Below are 21,316 nucleotides of genomic sequence, written 5' to 3' on the forward strand. Positions count from 1 at the left end.
AAGGGGACCCAGAACCAATCCTTGTGGAACACCGCTGGTGACAAGCCTCCAGTCTGAAAAGCAACCCTTCACCATTACCCTCTGTCTTCTGCCGTTAAGCCAGTGATATATCCAATTGGCAAGCTCACCCTGAATCCCATGTGATCTAACTTTACTAATTAGTCTACCATGCAGAACCTTGTCTACTAAACAATGTCTACTGCTCTGCTATCCTCAATCTTTTTGGTAACTTCCTCAAAAAACTCAATCAAGTTTGTGAGACACGATTTTCCTTGCACAAAACCATGCTGATAATCCCTAATCAATTTTTGTCTCTCTAAATGTCCATAAATCCTACCCTCTTTAATCACCTCCAACAATTTACCCACAACTGAAGCCAGACTCACAGGTCTATAGTTCCCCAGTTTCTCCTTACAACCTTTCTTAAACAAAGGTACAACATTAGCCACCCTCCAGTCATCAGGCACCTCACCCATAGTTATAAATGATGCAAACATTTCTGCAAGGGGTCTCATAATTTCCTCCCTTACTTCTCACAACATTATGTGGTACATTAGATGAGGTCCTGGAGATTTATCCAAATTTGTATTCTCTAAAACCTCCTGAACTTCCTCTTCTGTCATGTGAACTGTTTTTAAAACACCAAAATTTATTTCTCTGCATTCTCTAGACTCCATTTCTTTCTCCACAGTAAAAACTGATTGCAAAATATTCATTTAGTATCGCTCCCATCTCCTGGGGTTCAACACAAAGATGACCTCCTTGATCTTTAACAGGCTCTACCTTCTCTCTAATTACCCCCTTGCTGTTAATGTATTTGTAGAATCTCTTTGGATTATCCTTAACCTTGTCTGCTAATGCTATCTCATACACCCTCTTTGTCTTCTTGATTTCTCTCTTAAGAATGCCCTTACACTCTTTATATTGATTAAAAGATTCAATTGAACCAAGTTGTCTATATCTAAAATAAGATTCTTTTATTCTTGACTAGAACCTCAATATCTTCATTCATCCATTGTTCCTTAATCTTACCAGCCTTACCCTTCACTCTAACAGGAACATAAAGCCTCTGAACTGTCATTACATTCTTGAAAGCCTCCCACTTGTCTGACTTCTTTTTACCTGTGAACAGTTTACTCCAATCATTTTTTGAAAGTTCTTGTCTCATACCATTAAAAGTTGTCTTACTCCAACTAAAACCTTTAACTTTTATGGAAGGCTTATCCTTTTCAATAACCATCTTGAAACTAATAGAATTATGATTGCTAGACCCAAAGTGTTCCTCCAGTTTTACTTCAGTCACCTGCCTGCCTTATTGCCTAAAAGAAGGTATAGTTTTGCTCCTTTTCTAGTAGGGCCACCCAAGTATTGATAAAGAAAATTTTCTTGAATACGTGATAAATTCTTCATCATCCAAACCTTTGACACGACGGTAGTCCCAGTGTTCGGAAATTTAAAATCCCCGATTGTCGCAATCTTATTATGCCTACACAATATGTGAGATCTCCCTACATATTTGTTTCTCAATTTCTGTTGGACTACAACCTGGTGTTGTGTGACTTCTGACGTTGGCCACCCAAGTCCGACACCGGCATCTCCACATCATGGATTTTATATGTCAGGTTTCTTTTAAATTTTTCTCTATTTATCTCCCTTCACCCCATCAACCTGTTCAGGAATGTTATTTCATACCTCTGGAGAGGATGAGACCTGAACCCAAATCTGTGATGGTGTCCCTACCACTATCCTATGAGAACCTCATCAATTTAATTTATTGCTTACTATCTCCTATACCATTGGTAGAGACGCTTGGCAATCACCTTTACAGGGTAAACCTGTATGCGCAGGCGCAATGGGAATGTGACGTGGGGACGGAACCCTAGCGCATGGCTGTTGTATAAAGGTGACGTCGGTGCGATTACGGGCTATTTCCGGTTTTCCTGCAGCTGACTTCCGATTTTGCTTCGAGTCTCGAACCCGGTCTTTTGAAGATGGCGGAAGACTTCGGTTTCTTTTCGTCGGACAATGGTACCACGGGCAGCACTGAGGAGGATCCGGCCGCCGCGTTCCTGGCGCAGCAGGAGAGTGAGATCGCCGGCATCGAGAACGATGAGGGCTTCAGTATCTTGGACGGGGGCGAGGTGCCGCCGGCCTTGCAGGTTCACTCCTCTCACGAAGCTGGAGGTGAGAGGGGCTGGGGGTGGGGAGTTGTGGGGTGTGGGGAAGTGGTGGGCGATGCTGGAGACTGCGGTGGTGGATTTTGTTTTCCGGCTGTGGTCTCACTCTGACCGTGTGGCTCGGCCTAGACCTGTCCAGGCGGGGCTGGCTGAGTTATTTCTCTCGCTTCTTCCGGCCTTCGCGCTGCTCTGACTCCTCAAGCTTTCCTGTATTCGGTTTGAATCTGGTGATACCAGAAGCCAGTCTTCCCGTACCGTCGCCCCCTGTGTCTTTGACTATCGGCAGCGGGGAATATCGCAACGTCATCTTGACACCGGCTACTCATTGCAAAAGAGCTCTTTTTTTTTTAAACGGCTGTCTTCCTGCCTCGCTTTCCGCTCCTGCGTTACTCGCGTGTAATCGGGCATCTGTCATTGTGCTGTTAGTTGAAGAATAACTTATCAGTGCTTGCACTTTTATAATGTTTTTCCGCGTAGCGGAAGACCCTATCGCAAACTGGCTAGTGCGTTATGTCAAACCGTGAACGAAGCACTTCTTCTGTGGGCTGTTTACTTTGACTCCTATTGGGATTTTTTTAAAGTAAGATACTCATTCTACCTGCTTTTCAGTTTTAACGGGCTTAGTACAAATGAACTAAGTCACTCATCAGTGCCCAGTGGTAAGATACGTGACATTTTAGCTGTTGCTACATCTGTACCTTAATACCTTGTCCACCCACTGCCCCTGTGAAGAAGCGACGTTGTTTTTTTTGTTTGTCATGACAGTTCACGGTTTTTCACCAGTAATGAGTATCAGTGCAACTAATACGAATCTGCTTGTGCGATTAAAGGTGAAGTAGTTCAAAATGTTTGATCGTTTGGATTAAAATGTCCAGGCTGTACTAAAAATTACACCCTTTTTAAATGCATGTGCTTAGTTAGATATTGAAATAAAAAAAACTGGAAACGTGCGATTTCACATTACCTATGTTTTTGTTTTTCTTAAAAGGTATAAAGACTTGAGTCTAGCTTTACAAATCAAAGCACCTGAAGAAGTATCCCAGTTAGATATTTGCTTCCTAAGCTATTTTATTGTTCTGATCCATTTAAGGGTCATTAATGCTATTCCATATCAAATGCTGTGGTGTTTTCACACTCAAAACAACACTACATATACACTAATTGTGAAGCACAAAGTTCAGTGGCTCTGGCAGCACTGTTTGGCGATGGGTAAATTTTACCCTTGAATAAGACTTCTGGGAAAATACAATCATGGGGTGACCAATTGAAGCAGTTGCTCCCTTGAGTGGAATTGAACAGCTATTTGTTTCTGTATCTGCCTACTGCTGGTTTGTGTTGGTATGTTCTAGTGATAGTACAAGTCTTTATTTTCCCAATTTTAACCTAACTGGGAGTCAGGACTAGCAATCACCAGAAGTTGAGTTCTTTTTAAAGTAGCATGGGATCATAGAGGCATAGAATCCCTACAGTGTGGAAGTATGCTATTTGGCCCATCAAATCCACATGGACCCTCTGAAGAGCATCCCACCCAGACCCAAACCCCTACCCTAACACTGTAACCCTGCAATTCTCATGTCTGACCACCTAGCTTGCACATTATAGGTAATTTAGCACAGTTAATCCACCTAACCAGCACATCTTTGGACTGTGGGAGGAACCTGGAGCAAATCCGTGCAGACACAGAATGTGCAAACTGCACACGGTCATCTGAGGTTGGAATCAAACCTGGGTCCCTGATGCTATGAGGCAGCATCTCCAAGGTTGCTACGTAAAGTTGAGGTCTGAGATGTTAAAATGGTAGAAACCGTATGATTGAAATGTTTCAGATTTGTATATGTAGCGGTAATACTTTAAGCCGTGAACTAACCAGTATGCTGAAGTTTAGAGAAAATACTTTAGATGAGTTATTTGAAATGTTTTTGCTAACTTGCCTTTTGTTCTGTCAGTTTAAATACTTTAAGTTGATTTCCTTGTGGCTTTGCTTAATGGAAGATTGATAGAAGAATTCAGCAACATCCTTAAACACTAATTCCCTGTATGTTAGTCGCAATACTTTTGTATTTGTGACATGAGACTGTTAACAACTGATTTGATACAATGATGGAGTACTTGGAATTATTTTGACTCTTGTCTATATGGGACCTAAACTGCTATGGTGAGAACTTTTTCTGAAGAAGGGTCTAGGCCCAAAACGTCAGCCTCTGCTCCTATGATGCTGCTTGGCCTGCTGTGTTCATCCAGCCCTACACCTTGTTGTCTTGGATTCTCCAGCATCTGCAGTTCCTACTATCTCTGATTCAATGGTGAGAACTTTCCAGTTAAGCAGTGAATACAATCTTTCACTGCACTCCCAGAGTATCAGTTGGCAGCACTACAGTTTGTTAATGTGGATTTTATTTTCTACTTGAAGGTTTTGGAGTAGATCTGTAGCTCGGGTTGTGGGTGTTGAGGTTGGTTGGCTTGCCGAGCTGGTTTGTCGTTATTTCCTACTTATTTCTTGAGGTGCCTAGAGTATACACTGTGCAAATACCACTTAGAATACTTTCCAAATGTAACTAACTTTTTATCCCGTGTCTGAAAAGATTTAAATCAGTATTTTCAAAGTTCACTGTCAAGCACTGAAATACTGATTTTTGCCTTGCTTTATTTAATGGCTTTTCTCTGGTCACTGGAGTAAAAGTTGGATATGATTTGCGTAAAGCTGTATATATTAGTCAGATAAGCAAGTGCTTTGCTCAGTGTAGCTCACTGTTTTCTTTCACTTTGTCCTTTCATGTGAAGGTGCTGCATGGTCTTCATGCCCTTAGATTGTCTTCTAACATTTAATCCAGCTTCATGTAAAGAGTACCTGAATCTGACTCCCAATATGTAAAACCTTTTGGGGGTTGCCATAACGTTGATAAAATTGGCCTTGGCCTGTTAGAGGCTGGGGTGCCAATATGAAAAGTTGTATATTAATCTCTAAGGATTATTTTAGCAACTCTTAAGGGTATGCAGTAAATTAATTTGGATTGCTAGTCAATGTAATTACTTTTCTCCACTTCCTGATTCACGTTTTATTATTGCAATTTCCAGCCTTGAAGGCCTGATGAATAAACTCATTGACAATATCCTTGTAAGTAGGCAGTGATTTTTACAGTGCAGTTCAATTGCTCAGCAATGATTCCTAAGGTTTTTGTATTTGTCCTTCATTTCCGTCCTTACCCAGGTTTATTCTTTGAAGCCAGTGACCTATCTCTTGTACCAAGACGTTGCTATACGATCAAATTACTAAGGCTAAACTTGTGCTTCCTGGCATTGACATTGTTTAGCTGCCCTTGATGTTAAGTCAGAAATCTGGTCTTTTGCTCATCACATGCTGTATATACATGTAGTCCTCTAGTTAAAATCAATTAACGCAGCACTGAAAACCAGGATTATTTTCACATGGTCTATCCAGCTACTTGCTCATTGAGCTTCTATCACAATGTTCTGATTCCTTTTTACAACAGATGGAGTGTCCTTTTTTGGCTATATTGTACTGTGAACCTATATCTATTCAGCTTACTAGCACGTGTTCATCTAGCTTCCTGTTAAAGGGCAATATCTTGCCCTGATTTTTGCCTTCTAGATCTGCAAATAGGCTTTGCAAATTATTGCAAAAGCTTATTAGTCTAATAATGAATTGAATCTGGCAAAGAGGCAGTGTATTTTGTAGTGGCAAATAAGGCAAATGAATACAGAAACTAATAGGATATTAAGTCAAACAATAGAATATTAGATCTATAAGGGAACCCAGAAATGTTTGCATGTTTGTGGACCTTGGAAGACAGTAGCAATGTTAGGTAGTTAAGGCATATGGTCTATCAGCTGAGGCAAGGAATCAGTGCTGGGGCTAAAATTGTGTTGTAGTGGTAGTGACTAAGGTGAGGAAAATGAATGTACTATAGCCATGGTTGGGTGACATGCAGGTGGGAAAGGCGAATGGTGTGGATGGCAGTCTGCAGAAGTATATAGACAAGCTGAGTGGGCAAAAAGTCTGCAGATGGAATATAATGTGGGAAAATGAGATTATGCATTTTGGCAGGAAGAGCAGAGGAACTGAATGCTTTAATCTGTAAAACTGCAGGACAATGCCAGAAGTTTGATTAAACAGAAGGCACTCTTCAGATCACAGCTAGAAGACATTTTGGCACTCCAGGCAGTCGGAGCACATTTAGTAAGCTAATACTGGGTATGGAGGGACTGTCTCAAGGAAGACAAAAATTAAGGTGTTAAGATTTTCTCATCCAGAAGGTAGTGAGTCTAGAATTAGCCACTAAAAGGTTGAAAAGTAGAAACTTTGGTTACCTGTTCAAAAGAAACTTGGATGCACAGTGCTCTCCCTAGAGGAGTGGATCTACAGAGCTGCAAAGTAGGTTTTGGTCAGAGCTGTTTTTGGCTAACCCAACAAGTAAATTCCTTTTCTAGTGCACTCTTAAACTATCCTGATGACAGTAGGAAAAATGCAGCTTTGAGAGATCCTTATAAATAAGGTCAAGGATGTTTCCACCCTGAAATTGTCAAAGCATTTAATGTAGAATGAGCATGTTCAATTGCATTTGAAATTGGAAACTTGAGTGTTTTTCATTTGACCTTCTAGAATGAAATGGAGCTATCTTAAATTATTTAATGCGTGCCTTGGTGCATGACTAAAATGATTATTTGAATCTTAGAATGTTTTTAATAGCATATTAATACCAACGCTGCCAAATTTTGTAGCTGGTAACATATTGAGGCTAATGGCACTTGCTTTATTTTTGTGGAATTTGGACAGCAGCTTCACGTCCTTGTCCACTTTAAAATGAAAATTGTAAAATTGCTGTGAAAAAATTTTATTGTTGCTTCCCATTCACATTTGCTGTTTAGTTTATTCAGCAAGTTGAGTAACTCAAATTTTGTTTCAAGAAATACTTGAATTTGTTCAATGCCTTTCATGACCATTGGCTGTCAAGAACTTGAGACGGAAATACTTCAGTGTACTGTAGGAACTGCAGTGAGCTCTTTCACATAGCAGTGCAGGGAGGAAACATACTTTACACTATCCAAGATCTGTTGAAACAATCTTCTAATGTCAGAAATAAGGATACAACTCTTTAAATCCTTAACCTTGAACAGAGATGGCTCTTCACTCGAGTGCAATGTCCACTATAAAATTCCTAGTTCTATTGGCATTACTGATTTTAGTTTCTAGAAGCTTCTTCCACCTTCTAAACAGTAATTGCTTGACTTCTTCTAAGCTATCGAATGAGTTTTCCCCCTCAGTTCCAATTTTTGGAGACCTCTAAGCTAGTGCATCTTTTTGTACTGACTGAACCCATGCACGCTACCTGACCTTGTAGATGGTTTTGTCTGAGATACTGAACCCCTGTCACTAGACACCAGTTTCCTTTCTAATGAGGCATCCTATTAGCTGAAGTTCTAGTCAAGGCTGTAAACCCTTAGTCCATCCATCACACATCAGGCACCATTCTACCACTCAAAACTAACATTGTTTGAGGGGAGACATGATTTATACTGTGTATAAACAAATTAAACTTAATGCATTACATTTGTTCTGTCTGCTTTTTAGAACCCAAGTTTCCCAGTAGTAGTAATGAATGTTCATCACTGCCAAATTTCAAAGGGACCAACAATAATCTTTCCTATTTTGATTCCAGAACCTGATTTTAATGTTGAATTCACTACATTGCTTACTAGTCAGACTTCATGCTCCTCCTTATCCATATAAAGAACTATTGTTAAAGATGTCACGTTTGCTTTCTTTCCTTAAAAGTCCAAAGTGCTTCGTAGAAGCTGCTGGACGTGGATCTTGCAGCAAATTTGTCAAGTTCCCCCATATTAAGTGCATGGGTAAAAATAATGGCTTATTGCTGATCATACTGTAGTCTGTCATGCTGATGCTGCAACAAAGCTGTGTAGTGGAGTCAAGTTAAAGTTCACTTGATCTTTCCACTTTAATAACCTCTGGACTGTGCTATGGAACTCAATATCTGCACTATCATAGCAGATTAAGTTGAATGTAGAAATTGTCAAGTGTGGTTGATTTTAACATGTGTAGGAAATCTAGTGGACACAAACATGTAGAAGCTATGTGCCTGCCCTAGATTTTTAGCGCACACAATGCTGTTGGTACAAACAGCCTGAAGTCAATATTGCAGAAATTGGATGAGCTGCTGCTTCTGAAGTAATCCATTGTGTGTGAACTCATCTGGCAAGAGAATTGTCTGTAAACTAAACTTTCATAACTTTTTTGCGGTGAAGTTGTCCTACAATGATGACAGTCATTAAATGTTCTGAATCACTTTCAAGTCAATATTTGTTTTTTTTCCCCCTCAGGTGGATTTGAAGAAGGCCTGACTGCAGTTAATGGTGAAGTATACCAGGTTGGCAAAAAGTTCTCTAATACTGCATGAGAGTTGATTACTGATAGTGTAACAACACATGTGAATTATATCAAAATTTAAGTTTGGTTTACTGGACATAGGTGATGTGAAAAGGGTTAGATGCAATTGTTTAGAGCACATTAGAAGTAGAATTGTAGTGTTGTCTCTGCTTTTAAAATACACTTTTATTTTTGAGCCTGTTATTTACAAAATTCTCTATACAAAAGTTGGATGGTTACATGTTAAGTGCCATTCTGTGGCTGAAGATTCAATTGGCTTCTCACGGATGTCCTTAACCTGTTTCATTTCAGTACTTTAGTGGTTCAGAATGCAAGTGTTGGAATTTTACAGGTTAGCTATTTACAATAAATCATTCTTGGTAGTTTTTACCAAGAGGTGCACTAAAGTGCTGTAACCTGGAGGCCAATGAGCTAGGAGCTGGAAAGATTAATAAGCAATGATATTGCTTTGGTCAGCATAAATTTACTACATTACTATATCATCTTTAAGGCGACCAATTTACTTTGTACTGAAAGTAAATCACGTTGAGGTACATCTCTGCCAATCTTTAAAATTGTCTCTTTCCATTTTTGATTTTGGATCGCCTTTAAAAGTGAACAAATGTTGAATTACTGATGATCCAAATTACAAATTGGGAAACTTGCCTCTGGCATACTGTGTGCAGTGGTAATTACAAGTGCACTTAAGTCACGAGAAGATTCTGAAGATTTACACTCAATTTGTACTGACCAGGTGCTAGAAAATGGACAAAAAATTAAGTGTAGGGGGCAAAACAAAAGGAAGTGATATTAAAATGTTATGATTATCACATCACTTGTGCATTGATGTCACAAGTGAGCATGTAAGTGGTGGTTTTGATGTCACAAAGCTTGGTGGCAGTACATCAAATGGTGGATTAATGTTAAAGGGAGAAACCTTCAACATACAAATGAAGCGAATAAAAACACTGATTGGACCCATCAGAGTATTCTGGGTACTATGTGCTTATTTTAATATAACATGAAGGTCAACTTAACAGAATTGTCTATATTCTTAAGCAGGGAAAGATAATTGCAGTCCCTTCAGTAGACATTGAGTCGTACTTGTATAATCATCTGTTTAATACAGGAGTCAAATTGTCCAAATGACAGTTATGCTGCAATAGCTCGAGCAGATCGCTTGAGCCAAGAACCCGAGAGCATTCGAAAATGGAGAGAAGAGCAGATAACTCGCCTAGAAAATCTTGGTAAGAGGAACTTGGTACAGTATCTGTGATTTGAAACCTTTGTCTGCGTAGCTATAGTAAGACAAGAAAATGCAGAATTGTTACTATCTCATGAGTTTGGAGAAAAGTTGTTCATTTCCATGTTCTAGATCGCCACCTTTTCCTTTCCTCGGTAAGGGAAAGAAGCTTTAGGCTACAAACATTTTGAATTAAATGTGACTTGTAACATCATGGAAAGTGGTAATTGTGTTTAATACAAACTTCGGTCGGGCTTGTTTGATATAACTGCTTATGCAAAAAAGTTCAGAATTCTAGATCTGTTGTACTTGAGACTGGATTGAGTTGGCTCTTTGTAAATGACAATATTCTATTCCCAAAATATTCAATCCTGCAAAACATTCTTTTCTAAGATGATTCTGCTGTTATCTGAATATTAAAGAAAATTGACACCTTAAGAATCCTCATTGGGTGTGGAAAACTTTCAATTGAAAATCAGTGGTATTGAGTTAAAACTGTTGGCAGTCATTTTTAACCTCCAGTATAAAACCAGTTTGCTATTGTACAGCTGAAGTATTCAGCCTAATGGCTTTTAATCTCCTTAGATGCTGCTTCTCGAAAAGCAGAAATGGAATGGAAAGAGAAGGCAAGAAAGGAACTAGAAGAATGGTATGTTCGACAGAATGAACAGTTGGAAAAAATAAAAAAGAATAACAGGTAAGGCTAGCTGTACTTATTTTACTACAGCTTAATAGAAAATGATTCCCAAATTCTGAATGTTTACTGAACTTAACTGAAATAAAACGTTGCTAATAATCAAATGTAGATTCCCACATGTATGTTTTCACTTGCATCTTTTGAATATTCTATGTTGTGATTCACTAAGTTGAGTGACTACAGAATGAAGCTTTCATTCTTGCTAAATTGTGTAGGTACAAGTTGAATAAAGTAAATGCACTCAGTTGAGTTTCAGTATTGCTATTAGTGGTTACTAGTAATATCTAAACTAAAATTTGTATACCTGAATAGTATTTTACAACTGTTTAAATCAGATTGCATTTGTAAATTCCATATTCAGACTTAATTTTAAATTTGAAAATTAATTGTGCTTTTCCCAACTAACACAATTGCAGACCCTCTTAATTCTAAAGGTTCCTTTGCATTCACATTAAAATGTAGTTTTGATGCAACCATAAATATTTGGGCATTTAAGCTGTTATGGAACAAGTGGTATGTTGGCATATGGAAGACAGCATAAATTCATTGAAAGTCATGTGTATATGAAATGAAGTTGCAGCATGTTAAAATGTTAACATGGGTTAACCTGGTACAATTGCCACATGGGTGTGAATGAGCTTGTTGGGGGAAGGCAGAAATAAAACAGTTGCTTTCTCTTGGTTGAGAGAGGTGCACAAGGCTTCCCTTAAATTGCTATGTGACTAAAATTTAACTTGGTCCATCGCTCCATCTTGTGTGCTTGGAGCAGCCAGCTATAGCTTATTCTTGCTGTTCAGACACCCTATGACCCCTCTGGGAAAGTTGGACTTAAACCTGAATCCTCTGGTCCAGAGGTAGGGATGCTACCACTGCACCACATGATTTAAGCTTTGTCAACCAAGACCAGTGTCTTGTGCATTTTTTTAAACCTTTGCACCGGCTTCTTCATTAGCCCATGTTTGTCATGTATTGGCTCTGGCATTGCATTTGCTTCATTTTAAAAATAGGGTAAGAGTTGCTGAACAATGATTCCAAATCCCTGGTTATTGCACAACCTGCAAGGAATATTTCTATGTAAAACCTTCTTTTCAATAGTTAACTTGTGAAATGCCTAACAAAGAAAATAGTAATTTAAAGCAAAACAGACATTGCTGGAAAAATTCAGTCTGACTGCATCTGTGGAACAAAAACAGTTAATGTTTCAAGTCCAGTGATCCTTAAGCTGAAATATAAAGCCTGCTTTACAGCTTTTAGCAGTGAATAGTAAATATTTAATGGGAATATTCCCATGATACAAAGATCTAATTGAATATTTTCATTGGCATCCTTAAGTCAGTTTTATTCCTTATACTAACCATTTTGAAAGACTTCACTTTCCTATCTATGGGTATTTGTAGAAGCAAGTGCACATATTCTAAGGTGTCAAAGGGGAAGTGATGGCCCAGTGTGTATTATTGCTAGACTGTTGAAACAGGAACTCGGCTAATGTTCTGGGGAGCCAGGTTTGAATCCTGCCACGGAGATGGTGGAGTTTGAATTCCACCATAAGAACATCTGGAATTAAGAATCTACTGATGACCATGGGTTGGGGGAGAAAACTCTTTGCTCATTGTCTGGAAAAGCCCATCTGAATCACTATAATATCTTTTCAGGGAAGGAAATTTTGTCATCTTCACCTGGTCTGGCCCACAAGTGACTTGAGTCCAGCAATGTGACTGATTCTCCAGACCCCTCTGGAGTAGCTTGCTATGCCACATCAAGGGCAGCTAAGGCCAAGCAATAAATGCTGGCCAGTTGCATCTTGAGTGAATTTTTAAAAAAGCAAATTGATCAGGATTTCAAAATGGAATCCTTCTTTCGTAGAAGCAAAAAGCACAGAAGCAAGAATTTAATCCTGTAACCTTAGTTTGGATGGATCCTGCCTAGAAATTGGTTTTCCCCAGTACTTTTTGGAACCTGTGAAATGTTGGAAGGTGTAGAGGGATTAAACTTGAAGGGGAAAAAGAACTTTGTCATGCGGAGAATGGAGATATTCAAAATTACAATGAGACAACAAGGTGCAGAGCTGGATGAACACAGCAGGCCAAGCAGCGTCATAGGAGCAGGAAGGCTGACGTTTTGGGCCTAGACCCTCCTTCAGAAATGGGGGAGGGGAAGGGGGTTCTGAAATAAATAGGGAGAGGTGGAGGCGGATAGATGATGGATAGAGGAGAAGATAGGTGGAGAGGAAACAGACAGGTCAAAGAGGCAGGGATGGAGCTAGTAAAGGACAGTGTAGGTGGGGAGTTAGGGAGGGGATAGGTCAGTCCAGGGAGGATGGACAGGTCAAGGGGGCGGGATGAGGTTAGTAGGTAGGAGATGGGGGTGTGGCTTGAGGCAGGAGGAAGAACAGGTTAGGGAGGCGGGGACGAGCTGGGCTGGTTTTGGGATGCGGTAGGGGGAGGGGAGATTTTGAGGCTTGTGAAATCCAAATTGATACCATTGGGCTGCAGGGTTCCCAAGCGGAATAAGAGTTGCTGTTCCTGCAACCTTTGGGTGGCATCGTTGTGGCACTGCAGGAGGCCCAGGATGGACATGTCGTCTGCGGAATGGGAGGGGGAATTGAAATGGTTCGCGACTGGGAGGTGCAGTTGTTTATTGCGAACCGAGCGTAGGTGTTCTGCAAAGCGGTCCCTGAGCCTCCGCTTGGTTTCCCCGATGTAGAGGAGGCCACAACGGGTACAGCAGATGCAGTATACCACACTGGCAGATGTGCAGGTGAACATCTGCTTGATGTGGAAAGTCTTCTTGGGGCCTGGGATGGGGGTGAGGGAGGAGGTAGGGGGGCAGGTGTAGCACTTCCTGCGGTTGCAGGGTAAAGTGCCAGGTGTGGTGGGGCTGGAGGGGAGTATGGAGCGGACAAGAGTCCCGGAGAGAGTGGTCCCTCCGGAAAGCAGATAAGGGTGGGAAGGGAAAGATGTCTTTGGTGGTGGGGTTGGATTGCAGATGGCGCAAGTGTCAGAGGATGATGCGTTGGATCCGGAGGTTGGTGGGGTGGTACATGAGGACGAGTGGGATTCTTTTTTGGTTGTTATTGTGGGGACGGGGGATGAGTTGCGGGAAATGTGGGAGACACGGTCGAGGGTGTTCTCGACCACGGGGGGATGTTGCGGTCCTTGAAAAATGAGGACATCTGAGATCCACAGGAGTGGAATGCCTCATCCTGGGAGCAGAGGCGAAGGAATTGGGAATAGAGGATGGCATTTTTTTTGCAGGAAGGTGGGTGGGAGGAGGAGTATTCTAGGTAGCTGTGGGAGTCGGTGGGCTTGAAATGGATATCGGTTTCTAGGTGGTTGCCCGAGATGGAGACACAGGTCCAGGAAGGTCCGGGTGAACTTAAGGTTGGGGTGGAAGGTGCTGGTGAAGTGGATGAACTGTTCGAGCTATCCGCTAAACCGATATCCATTTCAAGCCCACCGACTCCCACAGCTACCTAGAATACACCTCCTCCCACTCACCTTTCTGCAAAAATGCCATCCCCTATTCCCAATTCCTCCACTGCACCTCCCCAGAATGAGGCATTCCACTCCTGTACATCTGATGTCCTCGTCCTCGTCCTCGTCCTCGTCCTCGTCCTCGTCCGACCGCAACTTCACCTACCACTCCCCTCTGTTCCCCCCCGCCCCCTGTGGTCGAGAACGCCCTCGACCGTGTCTCCCGCAACTCATCCCTCTCTCCCCGTCCCCGCAATAACAACCAAAAAAGAATCCCCTCATCCTCATGTACCACCCCACCAACCTCCGGATCCAACACATCATCCTCCGACACTTGCGCCATCTGCAATCCGACCCCACCACCAAAGACATCTTTCCCTTCCCACCCTTATCTGCTTTCCGGAGGGACCACTCTCTCTCCATGACTCGCTTGTCTGCTCCATACTCCCCTCCAGCCCCACCACACCTGGCACTTTTCCCTGCAATCGCAGGAAGTGCTACACCTGCCCCCATATCTCCTCTCTCTCACCCCCATCCCAGGCCCCAAGAAGACTTTCCACATCAAGCAGATGTTCACCTGCACATCTGCCAATATGGTATACTGCATCCGCTGTACCCGTTGTGGCCTCTTCTACATTGGGGAAACCAAGCGGAGACTCGGGGACTGCTTTGCAGAATACCTACGCTCGGTTCGCAATAAACAACTGCACCTCCCAGTCGCGAACCATTTCAACTCCCCCTCCCATTCCTCAGACGACATGTCCATCCTGGGCCTCCTGCAGTGCCACAACGATGCCACCCGAAGGTTGCAGGAACAGCAACTCCTATTCTGCTTGGGAACCCTGCAGCCCAATGGTATCAATGTGGACTTCAAGCTTCAAATCTCCCCTCCCCTACCGCATCCCAAAACCAGCCCAGCTCGTCCCCGCCTCCCTAATCTGTTCTTCCTCCCGCCTCAAGCCGCACCCCCATCTCCTACCTACTAACCTCATCCCGCCCCCTTGACCTGTCCATCCTCCCTGGACTGACCTATATCCTCCTAACTCCCCACTTACACTGTCCTTTACTGGCTCCATCCCTGCCTCTTTGACCTGTCTGTTTCCTCTCCACCTATCTTCTCTATCCATCTTCTATCTGCCTCCACCTCCCCCTCTCCCTATTTATTTCAGAACCCCCTCCCCCTCTCCCAATTCTGAAGAAGGGTCTAGGCCCAAAACGTCAGCCTTCCTGCTCCTATGATGCTGCTTGGCCTGCTGTGTTCATCCAGCTCTGCACCTTGTCTCAGATTCTCCAGCATCTGCAGTTCCTACTATCTCTGATTTGAAATTACAATGGGCATTTTCTTGGTACACAAGGGAAACCTTTCTACAGTGTTCATAACCAGGAGGAGTGGATTTTGAGAACTGGCAGAATAAAACCAGTGAAAAGGTTGTTTTTGTCTGGATTCCACAGGCTTGAAAAGCTGGTGGTAGTAAGTTCAGTTAATGCATATGAATTCAACATTCAGTATTGAGTGAATTGGATACCTGTCAAGAGTGCAGGAGGACATGGGAGGAGCACCATTGGGCATACTTAAAAATGAATTGTCAACCTAGACTCAACTACTTTTACACGAAACAAGTGAGACAGGGCTAAGCAATTCCACAACCATTGACTTGGATGCAAGTTCTGCAGTCCTGTCTAAGAGTGTAAGGTGAGCAAGTGCTTTAGGAGATGTAAGGCTCTTCCTGCTAAGGAGCAGGGGAGGTAAGGGACAAATGTTCACGTGCAAGTTCTCTGCCAAGCCACGCTGCATCCTGACTTGAAATAAACTGCTGTTCCTTCAGTATTGCTGGGTCAAAATCCTGGAACTCTCTCCATAACTTTGTGGGTTGTACCTTCAATAAGTAAACAGCAGTATTTCAAGAAGGTAATGGAACACCTTTTTAAGGTTTCTAGAGCAATGAATGCTGCTGCAGCCAACAGAGCCCACATCTCAAAATTTTAAGCCAGCACTAATGCTACATAATCACTTTCTGCAATGACATGTAATTTGCAGAAATGTCTAATTCATATTGGAGATTTATTTGCAGCATTCGAACACTGCTGTTCCAAATACTAATGGTATTTGAACTGTTTATTTGAAGTAACCTTGATAGATTTTGCTAGTATAAACATGTTTGACCTTTTTTAACTGTTTTAAGTGACTATTCCATAAGTATATAGCTGTTCTTTTCTGAGCTGTATGCATTGACTGCAGATTTAGTGGTGATAACTGTAATTGTTCAGTGACTGTAAGTCTTTCATTTTTAAGACTAGAATTTTAGATATTGCTCTAATCTTATTTTCAACTGTTTTCCAATAGGCATCTTTGACCTTTTTTAACCACCACTTCTTTCCTAACTTTATTCCAGGCAAAGATGAAATACTTGCAACTGCAGATTACTAAATTCTTGCTAAAAATATTAACACTGTCCTCCTTCTTTTTTCTTTTATCCTTTTTCTACCCACCTGTTGCAACTTCTGTGCTCCTTTCCTGTTGGTCTGCGGGTTCACTTTCTGGACTAACATGCATGTGCACTAGGATCGCTGACGAAGCTTTCTACAAACAGTCCTTCGCTGATGTAATAGGCTACGTGTATGTTTGCTATTTTTCTTTCAATGCTCTGTAACATTTAGAATTTCACTGTTTCAAATCTTGATAAACTCTGACTTGGAGGTATTCGTACAATGTCTGCATGGAAAAATGTACAAACACTATACCTATAGAACCAGTTCTTTTTTTTTTTCAGCAGCACTTTTTTGGTTCCATTCCTCAAAGTATGGACTCACCGTTGACATGATTCCCTGGTCTCTGGCAGCACTGCATTTAAAATGAAAGCTGGTCAACTGAGACTAGTCTTTTAAATTTGTTCATCTTTGAGATGTTATCAATATATATGCCATGTCTTGCAAAAGTAACATGATTGTTAATGGTCCCTAGCTAAACCACACTCTGCAAGGAGGCCAATTAAAAGATCTCTTATTGTAATCTCTTTCTATAGATTGGATCAAATGCAAGACTCTTCACATCTTTCTAACTTAAATATTCAGACTTCAGTGATTCATCAGATTTTTGCAAACAAATGTGTTTTTCAAATACATGCCTCTTTAGTTAAGACTACACATTAACTAAACCCTGAACAATATGGTAATTGCTTTGAAGTCCTGGAAAACAATGCGTCTTAAATAGAATTTTTCCTTTTTTGGAATGCTGTCTTTAAGTTAATTCCAATTGACTTGTATTTGTCTTTCACTGGAGCCAGTGCTCCCAAAATTGTTTTACACTCTAGAAGAAGTGATTAGTCACTTACACTTAAGCTTTTCTCCCTATCTAGGAATTTCTGCATGTGTCCAAGGTTCTTGGAGTAGCTGGGTAGCTTTTCCTATGCAGAACAAGTGGTGTATTCTGAGTTAATAGCATACTTCTGTGTCTCTGTGCTTTGTCTTACAATTGACAATCACTTCAGTTTCACTGCATTATATCCTTAGTTCACTCAAGTTTACTTGAATAGTGCTTTCCAACAGCATTAAAGATCTTCACTCGGAAAAATAACATTTCACTTCTTCTCCAGTTAGTGATGCTCTTTGATCTGGCTTCATCAAACTGTTCCTCTGGTACCTATAACATGTATTTGTTTAGAGGGCTCAGCACAAATCTTGGGGTCCAAAAGTCCAGAAAACATTCTTTAAAAATTTTGCCTCCTATCTGTGCTGTGATTATTCCTTGGGTAGGCTCCACAAAGTCTTGCTGATGTGTAGTTTTTAATACTGAAGTCTTGTGTTACCTACTATATGGAAATGTTAATGCATATTTATGGGCATGTCATGAAGAAATGAATAGAAAGATGAGTAAACTCTAAACTTTGGGTCCTTGCATAGCTGAGATTGAGGTTGTTTAAGTAATGAGGCAAGAAAGGAATAGGTTCCAGAGTTGGCAGGATATGGAACAAGACCATAGGGATGCACCCTTGAGTCTAAGGGTTTAATGAATTAATTATTCCAGTATGAAGTGGGAGGAATGGAAAATATTCACCTGCTTGACTGAAGCAGAAACCAGGCCAGGTTTTAAGAACTGCTTGAAGGAAAAGGAATATTTCTTTGAAATGGTTGCGATCATGTCAACTAATCATCCAATTTAAATGCTACATAAACTTTGCTAGACAAGAGGTATCAGACTTATTCCATGTGGTTTTCATAGATTAGCTAAAGATGAAGGTTTTTGCTCACTGTTATTGCTGAGTTGGTGCCTCTGCCTATCTAGAGTGGGAAGTAGGCTTATTTTATGGACACTAAAGTGGATAGTATTGCTTTTGGTATATGCTCTTCCAATTTTAAAAAGTACCACTGGCAAAATACAAAGCTGGAGAAATGTTTGAAAGCCTGTAGCAAAAGGGCACATTGAGAAATGCAGAGCTGAAAATATTCAAATGCTACTTGTAAACCAATATTGAATGACAAGACACGATGCTTGGAACTACCTCAGTGCACAAGAATTTAAGAAGTTATTAGTGCTGATTTTTACACTGAGCTACATGAAATCTAATACCTGAAATTCAATTTGGCTTCATGTCACCACTAATCTCTAGTCTGGTTCTAATGCTTTTCTGCCTAACTTTGTGTTTCTGTAGTGAAAAATGTAATTTTCTATTCTAGATCTCAATGACTTCTTTGTGCATTTCATTTTAATTTCTTGCTCCAATGAAAGTGTAAGTCAGGATGTACTTGACCCATTTGTCTGGAAATATTTGAACCAGCTCCACCCATTCATCTCAGTTCTGTTCATCATGCTGTAACCCTGAAGTGTTTAACCTGTTAATCTGCTTTCAGACACATCTGTCCAAGCTGATCTTCACCCTCCTGACAATGAGTGAAAAGGATATTTAGCTTGTGATTTCAATGGAGTAATGAAAGTAAAATAGTTCCATAGTCTTGGTGGGTTTGTACTGGTCTTCAAAACAAGTATGGAAATGCACTGTAGAATCTTTCACTTTGATCAAGGTTTAGCTCTGTCAAAACTTGGTTGGTATTGTGCCTGATTACTTAATCTGAGAACTTGTCTAGCCAAGTTTTTGTATAGGAAAACAATGGGATGAAAGTAGAATTTGCCTGCATAGAAATATTTCTTTAGAGGTGAGAATTGTACAATGTTTAATTCTGGAATAAACACTGAATCAAGAGGTCAAATTGAATCTGAATTTTACAAATGCTGCTTCTAAAAAGCCTCAGCAGTAGCCTGAATTACATGACTGATTTCTTACCAGTCACTAAAAGGGAACAAATGATATTGATTCATAGTTTTGGTTCTCACTTATGTTGGTGGGGAAAGCTCACTTAAGTGGTTTTTTAAGCCCATTTTTAAATGACATTGCATATCACACAAAATGCAGTTCTGTTGAGAGAGTGGTTTTACACAGAATGGGAAGCTTGCTGTTTGTCTTGATGACACTTGTCTGAATCTGAATCTGAATCTGAACCTGAACTGTTAGGCCTCCTAAAATTTCTGCCTGGTGTAGGACAATGATCCTTGAAACAAGTAACTTGCAAAATCTTTGAAGCCTTGGTCACTGCATGTGGATGGCTTAGCCAGCTAAACTTTTTGGCCCATCTCCAGAGTTGTGGCTTGGTGTTGAGCCATTCTGACAAGATTCTAGATTCAATTCTTGGTCTTTCAATGCAGCTAATCTTGCTGAAGTGCTAAATAAGAATACTGCAAGTTGTCTCCAGCTGAACAGTTGGAACCAACGAACACTAGTGTTCCTGAAGGCAATTGCTGGAATAACCTATTGAGGATCTAATGGGTTGTGGACTGGAAGAAGAGTGCAGTATAGGTTTAGTCATATGTTCCTGAATTGGTGTTTTTTTTTAAGCCAGTCAGCTCACTGTTGAATAGCAGCTTTTAAAAGGTTTGTGGAATCTTGGTCCTGCTATTGGCACCTGTGCCAAATATGGGGTAGAGTTTGCTATCACTTGTCAGCTGTAGGAAGTAAGCATCCAAATGAACATGTTTCCAAGTCCAGTTTTGAAATTTACTGAATGTAATCAAATGTGCATATTTAGTGCTTCATCTGTGTCTTTGCTATTTCAGAGCTGCTGAAGAGGCCTTTATCCAGGATTGTAACGAAGATACACCTGGAACAGAATGGGAGCGAGTAGCACGTCTTTGTGATTTCAATCCCAAAACCAACAAGCAGTCCAAGGATGTATCGCGTATGCGTTCTGTACTGATATCACTTAAACAGTCACCATTAGTCCGCTAGACAGATGCTAATAACACTATCATGTGGGCTTCCCTACTGGCTCCCTTTGGATCCCACAATGACGGCCATTAGAATAGAAGGATGAGTGTTAGTCATTCCTGTTTGGACCAAACCAATGTAAATTACCAGATCTGAAATGTTCATGATTTTTCCTCTTTGAATTGTTTGTGGTTCATTGCCCAATAACTCAAGTAATTGGCAGTCCTGTAAACAATTGCCTTCACTCCAGAATTTCAATGTTTAACTTTCTCAATTACTGATATCCCTACACTGTCCTTGTGCTGCATCACATGACTATTTATGCATGAATTATGAGTGCAATCTATTGGCCTTTGTTTAAAAATCATGTTGACTACACTTATGCATTAAAGGTTACATATTAAAACACTTGTTCTCTTCAGTCTGTTTCAAAGCAATAACCATTATTTGAATCAGCTTCATCTAAACAGCCAAAAGATTCAGCCTATTTTCTGATCTCACCACTTTTTTTTTTAGAACAAACATATTTTATTCCATTCTGTTGGAGACAGTAACCTGTGATAATTTTAAGTTTAAAGACTTTTCTGGTTCTGCAACTCTTGACCCAAGATAGTCTTGGACTTTAATTTTCCACAGTACAAATGCACTCTTTTCCAGCTCTCTTGTTCTAATCTGCCTTACTTTACTAATCAGTACAGAAATATTTGTATCATCAATAAGCATGGTTGAGGTGCCAGAGAACTGGAGAATGGCTAATGTTCCTAATTCCTTAATGGCTAATTCCTTAAGGCTAAGGAGAAGCTTGGGAACTGTAAATCCGAGTTTGACATCAGTGGTGGGTAAGTAGGAGATTCCTTCTGAAAGATAGGATTTGGATGTATTGAAAGGAAAGTAATGATTAGGGATAGTCAGCATGGTTTTGTGCAAAGATGATGTTTACTTGGACTTTCGTAAAGCCTTCTGCAAGGTTTCACATGGCAGACCAATTGTAAAATTGGATCACGTGGGATTCAGGGTGAACATGCCAATTGGATACAAATTAGCTTTGGTAGGAGACATGATGGTG

General features: G+C 40.7%; 1 protein-coding gene across 1 annotated transcript; it reads left to right on the plus strand.

Moving 5' to 3' along the window:
- Positions 1-1,908: 1,908 nt before the first annotated feature.
- On the plus strand, positions 1,909-20,658 carry clta (clathrin, light chain A). Its single transcript, XM_048621391.1, has 5 exons — positions 1,909-2,184; positions 8,535-8,581; positions 9,710-9,827; positions 10,409-10,520; positions 20,100-20,658. Exons 1-5 carry the CDS (start codon positions 1,992-1,994, stop codon positions 20,269-20,271), a joined length of 642 nt encoding a protein of 213 aa, XP_048477348.1. The 5' UTR covers positions 1,909-1,991; the 3' UTR covers positions 20,272-20,658.
- The last annotated feature ends 658 nt before the right edge of the window (positions 20,659-21,316 follow it).

The sequence above is a fragment of the Rhincodon typus genome, unplaced genomic scaffold (assembly GCF_021869965.1).
Source record: "Rhincodon typus isolate 14 unplaced genomic scaffold, sRhiTyp1.1 hic_rhity00000617, whole genome shotgun sequence".
Classification (NCBI taxonomy): domain Eukaryota; kingdom Metazoa; phylum Chordata; class Chondrichthyes; order Orectolobiformes; family Rhincodontidae; genus Rhincodon; species Rhincodon typus.

Excerpts from the sequence above, each read along its gene's own strand:
- clta (XM_048621391.1), top strand. The coding sequence starts at position 1,992 with ATGGCGGAAGACTTCGGTTTCTTTTCGTCGGACAATGGTACCACGGGC. Across the intron at positions 2,185-8,534 it reads CTCCTCTCACGAAGCTGGAG|GTGGATTTGAAGAAGGCCTG; the intron begins GTGAGAGGGGCT and ends TTTCCCCCTCAG. Across the intron at positions 8,582-9,709 it reads TTAATGGTGAAGTATACCAG|GAGTCAAATTGTCCAAATGA; the intron begins GTTGGCAAAAAG and ends TGTTTAATACAG.